Source organism: Antechinus flavipes, chromosome 1 (genome assembly GCF_016432865.1).
Source record: "Antechinus flavipes isolate AdamAnt ecotype Samford, QLD, Australia chromosome 1, AdamAnt_v2, whole genome shotgun sequence".
NCBI lineage: Eukaryota > Metazoa > Chordata > Mammalia > Dasyuromorphia > Dasyuridae > Antechinus > Antechinus flavipes.
The window spans coordinates 453,208,163-453,227,491 of NC_067398.1; the positions used below are offsets into that span (position 1 = coordinate 453,208,163).

A 19,329-nucleotide genomic window follows, 5' to 3' on the forward strand; every position below is an offset into this window, starting at 1 on the left:
TTGCATAAGATATTCTACTTTCCTTTTGCATGCATTTCATCATATAGTGTGTGTGTGTGTGTGTGTGTGTGTGTGTGTGTGTGTGTGTGTATGCTCATCATGAGCAATTCCCCTCTTAAAAAAAATAAGATTAGATACTTTAAAAATAGCAATTACAGAACAGCACAAAGAACATTTTGCAGGTAACAGTGATTAAACATCTAACCCCATGAAACTTGAGTGGTACATTTTGGCACACATAGGTAAACATGTTAATGTTTTTTAATCTAAAAAATGAGAAAATATTATAAAAATATAAGGAGTAAAAAACCTTACACATGTTAAAATAGAAAGAGTCTTTAAGCAAGGTCATTTGCATTGTACAATATTTAACATATCAAATTTCCATCTAAAACAACCAAAATTTAACTTATCTAAATCCCAGAACATTGTTAAGAGCAGCAGTTTAGACTAACTTTCCCAAATTTTCTGTGCCATACAGTGATTCCACATTTCAACATTATTGATGATATTACTGGTGATATCATTCCCCCCCCCCATTTATGATTAGAAAAATAACCATTCTTTAAGTTATTATTTACAATATAAGCAGATATGTAGGTTGATTGCAATAATTAATAACTTCTTTAATAACTATGTATATATTCTTCTACCAGCTTCACATACCTGGAGAGAAAGAGAGACAGAGAAAAAAAGAGAAAGAAAGAGAAAGAATGTTTAATATATATATAAAACAATACTTTTAAAAACAACTTATATTACCATTTAAAATTCCAGATTTACTAGATATGTACAATTCACAATGACCATGGACATATAATATTGTCCAAAATACAGTTATTTTTGTAAAACTTTGTTATTTGGTATGGCTATACTTAGAATATGCTTTCAAAAGGCCAGAAACCCTGAAGGTCTTCCCTTCCCAGATTCATTCATTCATTCATTCATTCATGTATTTAGATTTTTTTGGACTAGGTGAAAGAAGAGGTTCTTTGCCTCAATTGCTACATAGTCTTAATCACTAAATTGGTTCAGCCTCAGTCGTAATGAGACCTGCTGAAAACCTTAGAATAAAAGGACCAAGGTCCCCCACTGCATCCCTAGCCATTTCTACTTGTCATAATCTAGATCTGACCACGGGACCCAGCTGACTCTGGAGGAGAAAGTGAAGCAGGTGACCTTACCCAGCCCTCCTTCACTTAAATCAAATTCACTTGCCCATCAAGACATCCCCTCTCTAATGTCATGGCCCTCTTCCAGAGCGAAGCACAAATAACAATGTTGGTAGAAAAGATCTTGACCTTTTCAAAAACTATATATCTTTCCGTCTTCTCTTCCCCAATTCTCTTAATGAATCTTTATATAAAATAGTCTCAAGTACCAAAAGCTATTTTATTGACCTCTTTTGAATATGTTCTATTTTATGGAATTTCATTTTTTTACCCAATGACATGACACTCTGAGATGTGACCTGAACAAGGCAGAATACAAATGAATCATTACTCTCCTATTCCTGAAAACTATGCTTATCTTGATAATGTGTAAGAAGTTTTTTGGCATAGCACTTTACAACATCAACTTGTATTAAATTTGTAATTTACTAACACTTCTTGTTCATTTCCCCAAAATTTGATGTCTAAACATACTTTTCTCCCCAAATTGACTTTTTACAAAAAAAGTATAAGATTTTATATTTACTCCTATTCAATTTCATCTTCAGACTTCAAACTAATACACATATACCTCATTTTATTGTGCTTTACAGATATTTGGGAGTTTTGTTCTTGTTGTCTGGTTATAAATTGAAGATCTGTGGCATCTCTTCATGCAACAAATAAATTGGCAACAATTTTCCAACAGCATGTGCACACATTGTGTCATATTTTGGTAATTCTTGCAACATTTCAAACTTTATTATTATATCTGTTTGGTGACCTGTAATCAGCAATTTTTGATGTTATCACTGTAATTGTTTTGGTGTACCATGAACTGAGCCCATGAAAAGGATAACTTAATTGGTAAAAGTCATATGTGTTCTGACTGCTCCACCTACCAGCCATTTTCATTTCTCTCTACTTCTTCTCAAGTCACCCTATTCTTTTAGACATAACAATAATTAAAGTAGGCTAATTAATAGCCTTGCAGTGACTTCTAATTCTTCAAGGGAAAAGAAGAGTCAATAGATGGGGCAAAATTCAGTGTTGTCTTATTTTAAGAAATTGTTGAGAGGATACTGGGAAGATGGGGGAGTAGTTCAGTAAATTTCAGTTTCTCCAGATTGCCCCCACAAACAGAACAAATTTTTGCCTCAGCCCAACATAGACTGGTGAAAAATTAAGAAGACTTGAGGTGGAACAGGGATCCTCATGGGATAACCCTGATTAAAGAAAGACCACGGGCTGGAGATTAATCAGTGTGAAGGGCAGACACCTTCAGGCTAGCCCAGCAGAAACACCAAGTGGGGCCTCCTGGGATTAGCTGGTTTTGGTTGGAGCTTCAGCAGAAATCACAGAGATTTTCACCTCCTAGACAGCTTGCTTGAGACAAGGGTCTGACTCCAAGAAGACTGAAGGAATCTCTTCTAAGAAACACCAGCCTTAACTGTGCTGCAGAGACATAGTTTTGAGCAAGAAGGAGCCAGTGCAACCAGTGAATGCAGAGGCAGTGGGCTAGGGATGCTACTGGCTGAAAGCCAGCACTTGTAAGAGGAGGAAGCATTTAGTTTGGGGTCCCAAGTCAGAGGGGAGAGCTGAAGTGCAGCTAGAGGCAGCATTCCCCCAACCCCATGATTAGAGATGTTTACAGTAATAGATCCTATTTAAAAAAAAAAAAAAAAAACTGACACAGCAAAGAAGAACCCAACCATAAAAACTTACTACAGGAACAGGGAACACCGAAATTCATTTTCATCAGAGGACACAGAAATAAAAAGAGATTTTTCTACCCCAAAGAGTAATATTAAATGTTTCCCTGCCCAGAGAGAATTTATAGAACTCAGAAAAGATTTAAAAATCAAATAAGAGACATTGAAGAAAAACTAATTACCCACTTACATATATACATAAACCATCCAAGAAAAATAAGAAGATTATGGAAAAAAGTTGTTCAACTAGAAAAGGAGATACAGAATCTTAAAGATGAGAATAACTCTTTGAAAATTAGAATTGGACAAGGGCAAGCTAATGAAGCTATAAAAGACTAAGAAATAGCAAAACAATATAAAGAATTAAAAATGGAACAGAATATGAAACATCTTATTAAAAACAAAACAGATCTAGAAAACAGATCCAGAAAAGAAAATACAAGAAAAAATTGACTACCTGAAAGTTGTGACCAAAAAAACAACCTTGACACAATAATGCAAGAAAAAATCCAAGAAAATTATCCTGAAGTGATAGAACATGAAGGAAAAGTAGAAACAGAAAAAAAAAAATCACCAGTCACCACCACCTCACTCAAAAGTGAGTTCCTTTGTGGAAAACACATGGGAATATCATTGCCAAATTTCAAAACTCTCAGATCAAAAAGAAAATTTTGCAAAAAAAAACAAAAAACAATTTGAATATGCTAGAACTACAATTAGAATTATACAGGATTTAGCAGCAGCCACAATAAAAGATTGCAGGTCCTGGAATTATGTATATTGGCAATCAAAAGAATTAGGCCTATGGCCAAAAATATCATATCCAGCAAAAGTATCCATAATATTGATTGAAAAAAAATGGTCATTGAATGAACTTGCAAATTTTCAGATCTTTCAAATAAACCAGAACTCAATAGAAAATGTTAATCAATATCCTAAAATTAATTTCAAGGAACTTAACATGGACAATTTGGTTTTTATATAGAAATGTAAAATGCATATTTAAGATTGACATCAGTAATTGAGTAACTTAAGAGAACAATTTATACAAGTGAGGTTCAGAGGAAGAACAGACATGGGGGCATTAGAGGGTGGGAAATGGGATCATAGTTCTGAAAATTTTCTCACATTGGAAATGGATTAAATAGGCTCTTCAAAAATCTCTAAAGAAATGAGGGGAGGGATAGGCAGAGAGGGAAGCAAAGGGTAGGGGAAGAAGACAAGGGAGGGATTTATAGATGGATGGGGGAGAAGGTAATAGCAAATAGAGGAGCAGAATTAAAGTAGAAAAGTTGGTAGGGAAAGGAAAGAAGAGCTATACACAAAAACTACAATAAGGATCAAGAGTCGAATTTATTAGGGAAAAAAGTATGGCTAGTAATAATTGATCTTAGACAAAGTCAAACTTAAAGATTTAATCAACAGAAAAATCTCTATTATATGTTAGCCATACTAATATTGTTTTAAATGCATGTTTACATATTGGTAAGTGCATGCGTTTGTGGATGTGTATGTGTGTGTTTGTATGTCTGGGTACATGTAAATATAAATAATTACCACCTATATATGGATATATAGAGATATATGCATGTGTGGGTATCTGTGGATAGATGTGAATGTTTGTGTGTCTCTGTATGTGTGTTTATTAAATATATTTGTGCTTAACTATAGCCTGAGGAAGATGGGTAGAATGAAAGGGGAGAAAAAAGAATAAAGCAAAAAAAGTAAGCAACAGAGAACAAAAGAACAACCTACAAGGATTCAAAGAAAAGAAGGACACTCATGAATATAATTTCTTCTATTATTATATATCCTTTCTTGAATTGGAAATTTGTTGTATAAATTTTGAATCCTCCCTGACATTCTGCTAGGCACGTAACAATGTTTTGTTTTGTTTTGCTTTTCCTGTCTTTTTTTTAATTCTGTTTTTTTTTTTTTAATAAACAGAAAATTAAAAAAAAAAAAAAGAAATTGCAAAGGTACCTCAAGTTTCAACAACCATAACCATGATCAGTCAACAGCTATCAATATCAAGACAAGAATTTCCACCAGCAAAAAGATTATGATTCTCAAGGCTCAGGTGATGATTAGTATTTTTTTTAGCAATATTATTTTAATTTAAGGTATAGCCATTGTTTTTAGACATAATACTCTTGAACAGTTAATAGATTACTTTCATATGCACTGAGAAACCAAAAAAATATCTGGCTTGCTTTATTGTGATATTTGTTTTATAGTGATGGTCTGGAACCAATCTCACTATATATCCAAGGTATGCCTGTACTCTACCTGCAAAGATCTTTTTTTAAGTTTTATCTATGTCCAATCCAATGTACAAGCTAACTTTCTTGGCCTTGTGTCATTTGCATATTTCATAAGTATGCTATTTATGCCTTTATTTGAATCATAGATTAAAAAAAAAAAACTACATGTGTTCACAAACTCAAGAAACTAAACTGGAGACTTTTTTGCTGAATTGACATATTAAACTCTTCATTCATTCAACCAGTTCAGGGCCCATCTAATTGTATTATGTCTAGTCCACATTCCTCCATTTTTTTCTACAAAAATATCAGAATTCTTTATTAAATTTTTTGCTAAAATTTAGTTTATATCCTTGCCATCATTTAGAAGTTATATAAGGGGATAAAAAAAAAAATAATGAGGTTTATTTGGCAGTATTGGTTCTTTATAAAGCCATAGTAAATCTTTATAACTATTCTTCTAGAGGTTCAATAACAATTTCCTTAATGTTAGAGTATAGAATTTTCTCAGGAATCAAGCAATATGACTGGACTATATACTATATATACTGTTCTCTTCCTCCTGCAACTCTGATACTTTCCTTTAAAAAATCGGGACATTTTCTCTTCCTCAGTCCTATAGTAACTCCGTCATCCTATTCATCTTTCTGATATCCCTGAGGATAGCCAAGCTATCACATACCCTAATCATTTCAGCAATGGAGAATATAGTTGACTTGCTTTACTCAAGGTCAACTACATTTATTATCTTATATATTTACACTTAGTTAGACATTTCCCTCCAACATTTTCAATGCAAAAACATTCTTCCTAGCAGAGAAAATATAAGAAAAATAAGATTTGAACAACTGTTCCTTTTTTTTTCTGATGTAATCACTTATCATCATGCAATTTATTATATGCAGAAATCCTGAACCCTCTTAAGTCATCATTTTTTTCCTCCAAGAGAATTGTAAAAAACAAACAAACAAAAACCCAGCCATTTTTGATGTCTTTAACTTCCTTTAATAAATGTTTCAAGATTGATTCACCATATGGTTCCCACAGTTAACCTAAGTTATCTTTTAAAAATCAGATTCTGCATGGGGTAATTTATTTACATTAAAATTTTTTTTTGTATTTAAAAATCAGTGATTACTCCTTACAATTTTATCCATTGTGCTCTGTCTGCAAAGATCTTTTTTTAGGTTCTATCTCTGTCCAATCCAATATATTGTCTAACTTTCCTGGCTTTGCATATAGCTGGCTCTTTTGTAGAATTGAATTACTGTAGAACTGAAGGATTCTAAATGAAACTTTAAAATTACATGGAAGTCAAGGAGACAGTTCTCTTATTGTAGGTAACATGCTTCTCTTAATTCCACACAAAAATTTAAAGTTTCCAATGGGGCAACTAGGTGGCACAATAAATACAACATCAGATCCTGGAGACAGGAAGGTGTGAGATCAAATCTAACTTCAGATACATACAAATTGTGTGACCCTAGATAAGTCATTTGAGCTCTGCTTGTCTCAATTTTCCATCTGTAAACTGGGAGTAATAATAACATCTACCTTCCAGGAATATTGTGAGGGTCAAATGAGATAATAATTGTAAAGCACTTAGCAGAGTTTCTGACAGACTGCATTATGATGATACTTAGGTCCTTTAGTTATACCTATTTTATTAAATATACTATGAAAAATACAATATTCTTATGTTTTGCTTAGTTTAAATTTAATTTAATATCTTTAACATGAGTATCTCAAAGTACTTTTTAAAGTTTATATCTTAAAGAAATACTTTACAATCTATTAATATTCCACAGTGCAAGATTGTATAACTAATCAATAAGTCTAGAAGTGACACTATGTCTCCTGATTCCTAAAAAGTTATTTATTATATAACTATTTCTCACTGATTCTGAAGACTACTTATAATTTTAGAACACTAACATGAAAATAAGTACAATCCATTCTAACTCAGTGAATAAGAAAATAGCATACACTCCTTCTGTAAGTTGTTGATTGAAAAGAATGAAAACTTACAAGCCACAAAGGCATCAACCACAGTTGAATTTCAATTCAGCATGGCTAAGGGACAACAATTATCATGGAAATGAAATCCTTTTCATAATTAAAAAAATATTATTTTAGGAAAAGCTTCAAACTCCTCCTTTATTAAAATATATAAAGTATAAAGATTATTTTCTTTTCTTTGCTTATCTCTATCCACAGTAGCAGAACTAGTTAACATTTAAAAGGTAGAAAAAGAGACTGCAAGACAGAGAAAAATCAAAGGATCTATATAATTTACAGACCAGATAAATAGTCTCTGTATAAGCCACAAATTGTTCTATTTTGGGTGCTATTTAATATCTACTACTTTTGTAGAATATATATATGCATATATATATATATATGCATATATATATATATATCTTTTCCTTAATAGCATGGTGTGATGAAACAGCTATATAATAGTTTGACAATTACACAATTCTATTCAAATGCATTTTGAAGTGTTCCATTTTTCTTAAAAGCACAGGCAATTTGATAAGCAGAAAATTGCAACTACAGGATCAAGAGGGTTGAACTCTTAAGTAATTTGATACAGATTAACTTTTTTACAAAAGTTGGTTTCAAAGACTAGGACTGTAGAAGACATTGAATAGAGATACTAAAAAAAGTCTTCCATTTGAAAAAAAAAGCATCATCAAGCATTTTACATAGATTTAGTAATGTGGCACAGTGTACTGCTTAAGTGTACATATGAAGCTAGTAATACAGTTCAGTCAGCTGAAATGAAAAAAAAAAAAAAAACTACATAGAACCATTTTATAGAAAGCCTTGATAATTAGAATCAGGAGTTTATACTTCATTTGGGAGGTGATGATTGATCATATTTTAGCTTTTGCTTATTGTTGGAATGGTCATTAATGTATCAGAGTTATTTTAATTTCCATTTTTCTAATCAATAGTAATTTAGAACAATTTAGAACAATTATTCATTTAACTAGAAATTGCTTTTATTTCTTTGTATGAAAAATTATCTATTCATATCTTTTGATAATTTATCATTTGGGGAATGGCTTGTGTTCTTATAAATTTGAATCAGTTTTCTATATATTTTAGAAATAAGGCCTTTATCAGAATCACTGGCTGTAAACTTTTTCTCTCATCTTTCTGCTTCACTTCTAATCTTAACTGCATTGGTTTTGCTTGTGCAAAAACTTTTTAATTTAGTGTAATCAAAATTATCTGTTTTGCATTTTATAATGTTCTGTAGTTCTTTGGCCATAAATTCCTCTCTTTTCCACATATCTAAGAGGTAGACTATCTCCTTATTCTCCTAATTTGCTTATAATATCAGCCTTATGTCTAAATCATGAACCCATTTCAATCTTATCTTGGCATAGGGTGTTAGATGTTGGCCCATGTCTAGTTTCTGACATACAATTTTCCAGTTTTCCTAGCATTTTTTTTTTTCAAACAATGAGTTCTTATCTGAGAAGCTAGAGTTTGGGGATTTACCAAACACCAAATTACTGTAGTCATTGACTATTGTGTCTTGTAAACCTAACCTAGTCCACTGATCCATTACTCTATTTCTTAGCCAGTACCAAATGGTTTTGATGACCTCCACTTTATGATATAATTTTAGGTCTGGTATAGCTGGGCTACCTTTCTTTACATTTTTCCCCATTGATTTTCTTGAAATTCTTGACCTGTTGTTCTTCCAAGATGAATTTTGATATTATTTTTCTACCTCTAATAAGTAATTTCTTGGAAGTTTGATTGGTATGGCATTGAATAAGCAGATTAATTTAGGGAGAATTGCCATTTTTCTTATATTAACTCAGCCTTCCCATGAGCACTTGATATTCTTCAAGTTGTTTAGATCTAACTTTATTTGTGTAAAAAAAGTGTTTTGTAATTGTTTTTATATAGTTCCTGGCTTTGAGTTAGCAGGTAGACTTCCAAATATTTTATATTATCTACAGTTATTTTAAAGGGGATTTCTTTTTTTTGCTCATGCTGCTGGCTTTTGTTGATAACAGAAAAATGTCAATAATTTTATGTGGATTTATTTTATATCCTGTAACTTTGCTAAAGTTGTCAATTGTTTTTTAGTATTTTTTTTTAGTTGATTCCCTAGGATTTTCTACATATACCATCATATCATCTGCCAAGAGAGATAATTTTATTTCCTCATTACCTACTCTAATTTCTTCATTTTTTTTTCTTTTCATGTTGCTAGAGCTAACATTTCTGTAGAACACTGAATAATAGGGGTGATAATGGCTAACCTCCTTAAAGTAATTTTTGTGTACGATGAATTTTTTTCTCCTTACCCCTTAAAATCTGGGTGTCTCTCCTCCAGTGTGTTGATTTTCCTAGAATTTGAGGTCCAGGACTGAACATAGAATCATAAACTCCAGATTTGGTCTGACCAAGCTTAGTACAGTAGGACTGTATAATAGTAGAACAAGAACCCTTGTCTCTGTATCTATTTAATTGCAGTATTGCAATTTAATTGAAGAAGGTACTAATCATACTTTCATTCACTTGTACTTGTGAATACACAGACTATAAACACACACACACACATTTATATATGTGTGTGGGTGTGTGTATACTTAAAACATTAGTATAAGATTTTACATTTATTTCTATTGAATTTTAGTTTAACACATTTAGCTCATCATTTGAGTCTGGTGAGAATTTTTGGAGTTCTGAATTTATCTTTCAACATGTTAATTATTTCTTTAAGATGTTTATCATCTCAGAATTTAATGTGTGCTTTCTATTGATTTAAAAACATTACCTAGCATGACTCTTTATTTTCTGCCTGAGAAATTCTACAGGTACTAGATTTTTCCCCTTAAAAGGCAAAATTGCTTTTCTTTTCCTTTTAGTTTAGTTCAGGATTAAACCAAGACTATGCATGGGCTTTCTTAGTATGTATGAAAGAGAGAGAATAACTTAAGTCCTTCCTAGATTCAATATTAATCAAAGTTATAAAATAGATGCTAATAATTCTTAGATACCTCCATTGAATTACTCAACTAACACAGAGTTAAAAATTAGATATTTATGGATAGTTTGTCCCAGACTTTTGTGGGGTCGGTGGGAAATAGTAAATACCCCTGTCTAAAAGCTAAGCATTTCCGTGGTTTATAATTAATTTAAGAAACCAGCTAGGGCTGATGAACAATAGTGCTAGAAAAATCCCTAAATTCAGAGGGAAAAAGTAATCAGTTACTTTAAGTTTAAAGTGGGAGGTGGGTGAGTAAACTCAGAACTTCTACATTATAGACACTACATCAATATCTTTTAAATTTTATAACAAGCCATTAATGACTGGTGTATGGGTCTGGTCATTCAATTAGTTCCAAAATCACCTAGATATATATTTATTCCATGTCTCTCCATTTTTATACAAAGATAGCATAAAAGACTTTTTTCCCACAATTTCTTGGCTAAAGTCTAAGTGAACTATATCTATGAATTCTTCTGGTCTATTGGGAAAATAACTCTGTCCAAAAAGAATAGTATGGTTGGACAGATGTGATTTATTCCTAGTGGAACTTCTTTTTTTTTCCTACTCTTTTTCAAGCTGTTCAGAAATCATTCACTTTATAAATGTCTAAATTTTGTCAGGAAACAAAATAAAACTTACAAGTCTATAACTAGCAGACTCTTCTTTCTTGCATTAAAAACCAAAGAGAGAAGAGATTTGCCTTCTCCAGGCCTGTATGACATTTTCAAAGCCAGTGGTTTAAGCTCAGGGCTTCTTAGACTTTTTTCATTCACAACTCCTTTTCACTTGTGAAATTTTTTATTGACCCTAGGTATGTAAGTATATGAAAGAGGTATACAAATCAAACAAAATCAACAAACATTTATGATAATAAATCATAATTTTGTGACCACTCATATTTAGTTATTAGACCCCCCCAAATGAGGTTTTGACTCATAGTTTAAGAAGCTGGGGTTTTACTAATAAAAGTTCTTACTGTGAGTCTGAATGCAGTTTACCTTGGCTTAGTAAATTGAATTCAACAAAGTAGTCTTTTTTTCTATTTTTTAATGCAAATAAATTATTTACATGGTATCTCCTTCATTAGAATGTGACTTCCTTGAGGTTAAGAATTCATTTTGTATTTCTTTGCATCCTTCACCTTTTGCTCAGTATGTGGTAAGTAATAAGTGCTTAATAAATCCTTGTTGACTAATTCATCATATGACCTGGATTTCCACCCCTTTATCTCTTTCAGGCTTTATTTATTTATTTATTTTTAAGTTTTCATGTCAAGCATAATTCTCCTTGCTTAAGAACAAAAGCAGAAAATAAACTGGAATAATTCAACAAATATTCATTAAATACACACTATATGCAAGACACCAGGCTAGGTCTTGATGATAAAAATATAAAAGCAAAACAGTGGTTGTCCTCAGTGAATTTCCATTTGCCTGATATTATCCTATCTATCCCTAAATAGTGGTCCATTTTTTTTGATCCCCTCCAATCTTTTTTTTTTTTAATATTCCTTTAAAAAAAATGACCTTCTTTTACTTTTAATCAATCAATAAGCACTTATCAATTGCCCATTATGTGTCAGGCATCATTCTAAGTACTAGATATAAAATGACAAAGACAAGAATCCTTCTTCTCAAGGAGCTTACATTCATCATCACAATTCACCTATTCTGAATTTTAGTTTTCCTCTCTGACTACTGTCTTGACTGTATTCTCATAGATCTATGCCACGAGTAGTAGTCATTCTTCATTGGTTCATTTCATTCAGTCATTCATTCATCCTGGCTTCTATATAGGTGTGGTTCCTGGATTTTTTTTTTTTTTTTTTGACTAAGCAATGGGGGTTAAGTACCTTCTCCAGAGTATCAGACGACTAGTAAGTGTCAAATGTCCAAAGTCATATTTGAACTCATGTTTTCCTGCCTCCAGGGCTTGTGCTTCATTCTCTGGTCCAGCTAGCTACCCATGGTTGTTGGGTTTTCTAAGCCTCCACCAAAGAAATTTCTTAGGTTGCTTTTTTTGCTCTCTGAGACATGAGATCTCTAGTAAAGCAAGAATGTATCAGACACTGCTGTTAGCAGAAAAAAAATTCCTTGCAGATGTGTGCATAATTGAAGTCCCCAGCCACTATTATATCTTCCCTCTTTGCCAGTTCTTTAAAATTTGTTTCAGGAAAATGTCCATATCATCTCTTTGTTCCAAATGTTTTTATTTTTTTTTCTCCTTTAAACCAAATCCTGTCCACCATTCATTTCCCGGAAGATTTCTAGGAACAATTCCATGAACTTTCTTTGATCTAATCCTTTTCAATAACTTTTTTTAAAAATGGCTAATCCCTTCTCTGTACATGTAAATGTAGTTGTAGTGGAGCATTTAGGAGCATCTAAATCTTGATTTAGAAAATTAGCTCTAGTTACACTCACAAAAAACCCTGTAGTCCTAAATGATAGCACAATAATTTGGTTTATAGATTTTAGGTATTTCATCAAAATTTGAAGGTTGAAATTTTCTAGGGAACTTGGTACCATGTTTTTTTTTTCTTATTTGTTGCAATATCGATATATGCAATGACCTAAATAAAATCTAGCTTGAAATGTAATTATCAAACTCTTAAGATTATTTTTATTTTTAATATCTTAATTTTATGTTTATACTATATAACAGAAATTTTTTTATCACTTTGCTTGTAATGAAAATTTTGAACTCACAACATTTGTTTAATTCAATACTTTACTTGTTGGAGGAATTGGTTTTGCTTTTTAATGAATCATATTACCTTATACTTTTCATTTCAATTTTTATTATGAAAACATAAGTTGTAGTAAAAATCATTTATCACTTGAACTTATGTTCCTTTGTATCATTCCAAAACAGAGCAATTTTGTTTTCTAAAATGGAGGGAAATTTTTCCAGAAAAAAACTAAAAATTCTTCTTGTCATTTTTTTTTTTTCACAAAGGAAATATCCTTTTTGGCTTCAGTTAAAAGCCAAATTTTCCCAATATCTAAAATAGAATTTTATTATTCTATCTCTTTGAAAGTGTCCCATGGTCAGTGAATGTAAACCTGTATTATTTTTTTCCTTTGCAAAATGGAAACAATAAAACTCAACGCTTTGCTAGAAAATAAACATTAGCCCTTTGTATGTACAGGGGGAAATATTCTAATTTTATTTCTAAATGCTACATAGTTAATGCTATGAATCCAGTTAAGAAATCTCAGAATCATAGAGTCATAGAATTATAAGTTAATAACTCTAGACTTAGAAAGGTCCTCAGAATCAATTCTGTCCAGACTCCTTCATTGAAAGTTGAGAGAAAAGAGACCCAGATAAGTCAAGTGTTAAGAGTCTGAAGATATCAGACTCAAGGATTATTGCATCTAAACTTTAAATAATAATATGAAGGACAGTATCTTTGACAAGTTGTCATTTAATCTTTGCTTTAAGACTCCAAAAAGCCCCAGGGGGTTGTGGAGGTGCTGGTAGTAGTTGTAGTGGTGGTGGTGGAAGAACCCCTACCATAGTAGTCCTTAAATTGAAAAATTTTAATATGCAGTTTTACATTTTCTATCTTGTTGCTTCTTATTGTGCCTGAGATAGACCAATCACAAATTTCATCCTTCTTCCAGATGATGGCACTTCTATTACATGAAAAATTGCTATTACCCTTTCCTGTCTTCTCTTCTCTGCATGAAACATAACCCAGTTTCTTCAAATGAATCTCATATGGCATCATGTCCTATCCTCATCCTCGTAGCTATTCTCTGTTTATATTCCTGTTTTTCAAAATCTTTCCACAAATATTTCCCTCAGGACAGAATACTGTAGTGACTGATAGGTACTAAAATATTGTGTTAAATATTTCAATTTAAGTGGGACTTTTTTTGGTCATGATTTGCTCAGGATATATGCTTATCAATGTAATTTCTGTCAAATGGTGAAAGAATTTTTGTGACTCTTATTTTCCATAGTTAAAAATTATTTTCCAGAATATTAAAAAAAATCAGCAATATATTATGCCAATCCTTCCACAAATCTACCAAAGTTGAATTTTTTTCAATTTATTTATTTATTTTTTTAATTTTGTGATTTGATTAGGAAAAAGGAAAGTGAAATGATTTCTACTTTTGCTTTGGAGGCTGTGCTTCTATTTTCTTCTAAATCACACTTTTCTTTTTGATTTTCTAATTTTGCAATAATATTTAACTTGCAGCATAATAGATCTCATGATTATATTCAGAGAAACTATTGTCTCAATATCATCTAATACCTAAATTTCATTTTTAAATATAAAAGTGAATTAAAAATTCCAAGTGTGGAGTTTTATATATTTCTCCAATTAAACTAAACTTTCAGGTGTAGTTAACATTTCTAGATTCTTAACATGCTTGGGGATACTCTATTAGTTTTTTTTTTTTTCCTAGCTTTGTATCTGATAAGTTTGCCATTGTTTATTCAAAGTCATTTACAAAAATATTGAATGTTCCAGAATCAGAAGTAGATTCCACTATTAGTCAATCTTCCACTTGGTACCAAAATGACTTTCTGAAAATATGAGTCTATCAATGTCTCACTCCTATCTCAATAAGCTCTTGGGCCATCCTATCTATTGGAGGATCAAATATAAAGTCCTCAGGTTTATATGTGAAACTTCTAATACCCCTTTTTCTATATTTTCAGTCATTTGTTTTACTCACCTTCATATACTCTACAATCCAGCTGTACTGGCCTCTCTGTTTTACCTTATGAACTCTGTTCTTTCACCTACATGTATGCATGGAAGGCATGGCCCAGTTATCTCTTCCTCTTATTTTTTCTGGAATCCTTTAAATCTCAGCACAAATCTCACATTCTGCAGACCACCTTTCCTAGAGTCCATCAAACTCCTAGATTGCCTTCTACACACACCACCCTCCACATATTCATACACACAAATAAGCATGTATGAATGTGTTCATGTACATCACAAACATATAATATAGATGTATGTGTGTGTATAGATAGGTATTTATATATTATCTCTATTAGAATATCAGCTCTTGAAGACAGAAATTGTTTTTGCCTTTTTTGTATGTGTATTCTTCGGGCTTGCATAGAAAACACGTAAAATACTTCATTTTATTGTTAATTAATTTTTACTTTAATTTATTTTGTTTAAAATTTTTATTGAAATTTTTGTTTCTCGTATTCTCCTGGTATCCCTCCAGTTTCCTATCCCAGAAATCCATCATATATCCACAATAAATGGTAGTTCTAAAGGCAAACAAAAAAGAGGAAAAAATCAGCATGAATTCATCAATACATTGAAAATGAAATTGTCTTGAGTGATGGCTGCTAAAACATGGCGATAAATACTTCCGTTTGAATGGGCCATGCTTAATTTTTTTTTTTTTTATGATTTCTTTAGAGCATATGCCTACCAATAGAATTTCAGTCAAACGATAAGATAATTTTAATCACTCTTTGTTTTGCATAGTAATGCTATTTTCTAGCATATATATGTATGTATATATATATATATTTTTACCTCTCTATATATGTATACATTGTGTATTATGTATATAGATATGTGTATGTGTATTGAAAATATATGTACATATATATATAAAAACACATCCATGTAGTTTACCAATCTATAGCTTTGTCAGCAATGAAATATTACACTTATCCTTCCACAATCTATCCAAAATTGAATTTTCCTAATTTTTAAATTTTGTTAACTTTGTCAATGTGCTGAATATGAGATAATATGTCAGGGTTACTATATATTTCTCTTATTGTTACTAATCTGGAGCACTTTATGTGATTCTAAATAGCTTGTAATTCTTCAGAGAACAGTTTTTTTCCTCTACTTTAACTACTTAACTATTACAAAGAGATAGCTTAAAGCTCTCTATAATTATAGTTGAGAAGCAAGCCTATGCAATAACAAATAGTATCATACTCATAGCTGCTCCTTTGCCTGTGCCTTGAAGACGGGCAGATCCTTTTCTAAGAGTAAGTTCCTGAACTTCTACAACTTTCCCTTCTCACAAAGTGTCTAACTATGGTGGCAGTGCTCTATCTTATCTATATAGAATATTTGACAATGTCTCTAATCCCTCTTCATGTCTTCTCCTAGGGCATGTGAATGAATATATGAATTAAATTCTAGGAACAAGTCTGCATTTCTGAAGACAGATGTGAAAATTAAAGTAAAAAATTAAATTGGATTCTATAAAAAACATCAAAAATGAGAATGGAGTTCCAGAACTTAATCAGATATGAGCTGAGATTTAGCTTGGAGACAGAGTCTAACAATTTCTATGGAAGTATCAGATTGTAAAAGAAAGGTTAACTCAAAAACTAAATATTGGTCTAGATACTAAGACATAAGCAGGACTCAGAACAATACATACTTGGTGTAATGTTATCCTGCTGAAAATGTTATAAAATGCAGAGTATGAGATTTTTATAGCTCAAACTAATTCTTACATAATCTTATACTCAAATTTCATATATAATCATTTTTCTACCACAACAGACTGAGAAATTAACTGATTGATGAATATTTCAAGATTATGTTTATGAAGAGAAATTCCAATATATTACTTCCCAACTGTCATGAGAATGATTTGTTTGCATATGCCTCATTTCCCTCAGATTAATTTCTTCACAAGGAGTTGTAGCACCATCCCCCCCACCCCAAACACACACCCCTGACAAACTGAAAAATAGGCAAACCTTGCTTCCCATTCTTATTCATTCTTTCTAAATGTCTTTGCCAATGCCTGCTGCCCTACTTAATCCTGCCTTTCCCTAAAATTACAAGTACTTCCTTAATTGTTTTCCTTTTACTTTCCACCTTTTCCCTTCTTCACTGACCTTCTTGAGTATTTTATCTTAGTCATTTTCTATTCACAAACCAACACAATTTAAAAAAAAATTACAAATATGAAATCCCTACCCATTGGCTGGTCATTGTGTAGTTTTAGGCTTCTCTTATCTCACTGAGAACGTTGAGGTGGGAGTTGAAGTGTGTGTGGGAAAAAAAAAAAACCAAAAAAACGATTAGATCCCTGACCAGAAGTAGAAATCCCCAGTTGGTTTGAAATAATTCAGGGGGAAGTGATGCTGAGAAAAGAGGCAAGGAAAAGATGAGAGGACCCTGGCTCTGGTGAACAAGCTCCCGCGGATGCAGGGCCTAAAGACTGACAGAACAAAATCCCACTGAATGTAAGCAAAGAGGCTTTCCTCATGGTCAGCCAATAAATTCTTTTTGTTTGTGAAAGATGTATCCCATCTGACATAAGGTTGCCATTTAAGCTCCGTCTGTCAAGGCTAACGAGTAAATGGGATTTTCTTTCACTTTGTTTTTATTATTTTGTAGTTTTGAGACCGCACCTAGGGCAAATATCTGAATATGCCAAGAAAAACAAAAGGACTTGGTAAAAGGATTTAAAAACATGTAACACTCATTTATATTTGATTTTTGAAAATAATACATAAAAAACTAGACATAGTATCTCATATTTCTACTCTTCAGAGTACCCAATCCTATATACAACTTTTGTCTGTCCAAATTCCATATTATAAAAAAAGAACAATCCAGTTGCTTAATTGAGAAAATTTATCCTTCCTTGATGCTTGTTAGGAAACATTCAGACTACTGTTGCACATCATATAAAAAGGCCTAATGGACAAAACATGTAGTTTGAAGCTGTGCCTTCCATATGGCTCAGCACAGTTGCACATTTTTCCATTACAGTTATCAGTTTATTTGGTGAGTTTAAATTTAATAGATTACTTAACATTGCCCTTTTAAAAAAATTCAAAGACTTTTAGGAATCAATTGATCCTTTCCAAGCTATCAGGGCTTTGCCTCAAAATTGGGGAAAATTAATAACAAGAATACACAAATGAATGATGCAAAAACAATGAGTTTTTAAAACAAAAGCAAAACTCTCATATGTATATAAGTATCTAAAGTCATTAAATTTGTAAGAAAATATTTATAGTATGTGTGTATATTTATATAGTTTGGTTTTGTTTTTTTCTAAAGAAAAGTATATAGAAGTATTTTTATATATGCACCTATATGTATATGTATATGTGTATCTAAAATCTTAAATCTGTAAGCAGATATTTGTAGTATTTAACTTGACATAAGGCTATTTTACTTATACCAACATCACCAAATTCTGCAATAATTAAACTCACCTTCATAAGGTTAAATAATACAGTCCAAAGTATAGTAGAATCAGAGAACACGAGTTCATAATCTTACTCTTATCACTTTACCATCTGTGTGATTTTAGACAAAACACCAACATCCCTGTGATTACAAATTCCTCATTTATATTATGAGGAGGTTAAACTTGATGGCCTCTGATGTTCCTTTTGATGCTATGATTATATTATTTTTAAATGTTTCTGGTTAGGAAAAGTAGTAAGACATATAATCAATGTATCTGATTCTGGGAATAGCCACACCTGAACTTGCATACACACCTTGACTCCACACATTTTGAGTCATGAAATACTTTCTGTTCAGAGTTAGAATCCTATCAAAGTATGAGTAAATATGAAAAAAATGTGAGTTAAAATTAGCAGGATACTTTTTTTGATTCTCAAAAAGGATCTGTTTTAGTTTGTTAGGGAGATTTTTTTTCTCCATCTGCCTTTTTTAATGTTTTCCTTCTGTTTCATATTTTCTTTCTATGTATTTCATTCATCATCCCCTTTCATGTCTATCCCCTTTCATGTTTTGATGTTAGTGCCTACAAATGCTTGAGTGTCTTTCAAGAACCTTTTAATTTAGGGATAGGGAATAAGGTGCTATCTTTTTCTTTCTTGTTTATCAGCTCTGGGTACCTTAGTTTCTCACTTTCTACAATTTTCTTGAAGGTTTCTCCATAGACTGGAATCTTGTTTTAGATACATATTCAGGTTTGTATTTTCTCTTCTATTTTGGAGGATATGTTATGTTTGTTGGGGTTCGGGACATTGTGTTAATTCTTCTCCTTAGTCAAGCATTCCATAAGCATTTATTAAGTGCTTACAATTTGTCAGGTACTGACCTAATACAAGCCAAAAGAAAATTCCAGTCTTTTCTAAATTGGGACCTAAAAGAGGTAAAGTCCAAAATATAGCCTGGAGAGAAAAATCAGCCTGAAAGGAAAACAAGTTGCAGGTGGGGT

The 19,329-nt window shown here is 31.8% G+C and overlaps 1 protein-coding gene across 3 annotated transcripts in view; it reads right to left on the bottom strand.

Moving 5' to 3' along the window:
- Positions 1-348: 348 nt before the first annotated feature.
- Positions 349-19,329, bottom strand: part of C1H8orf34 (chromosome 1 C8orf34 homolog) — a 435,849-nt gene continuing 416,868 nt past the window's right edge. The window contains exons 15-16 of one of the 3 annotated variants that reach the window (XM_051970071.1): positions 17,097-17,139; positions 15,267-15,403 (exon numbers count right to left, since the gene is read on the bottom strand). In XM_051970071.1, the coding sequence (XP_051826031.1) occupies positions 17,132-17,139 (8 nt within the window). In that variant the 3' untranslated portion in view covers positions 15,267-15,403; positions 17,097-17,131. Of the gene's footprint in view, positions 667-15,266; positions 15,404-17,096; positions 17,140-19,329 lie in introns of those variants that run through there. The other 2 variants (XM_051970072.1, XM_051970073.1) reach the window with 2 other exon arrangements.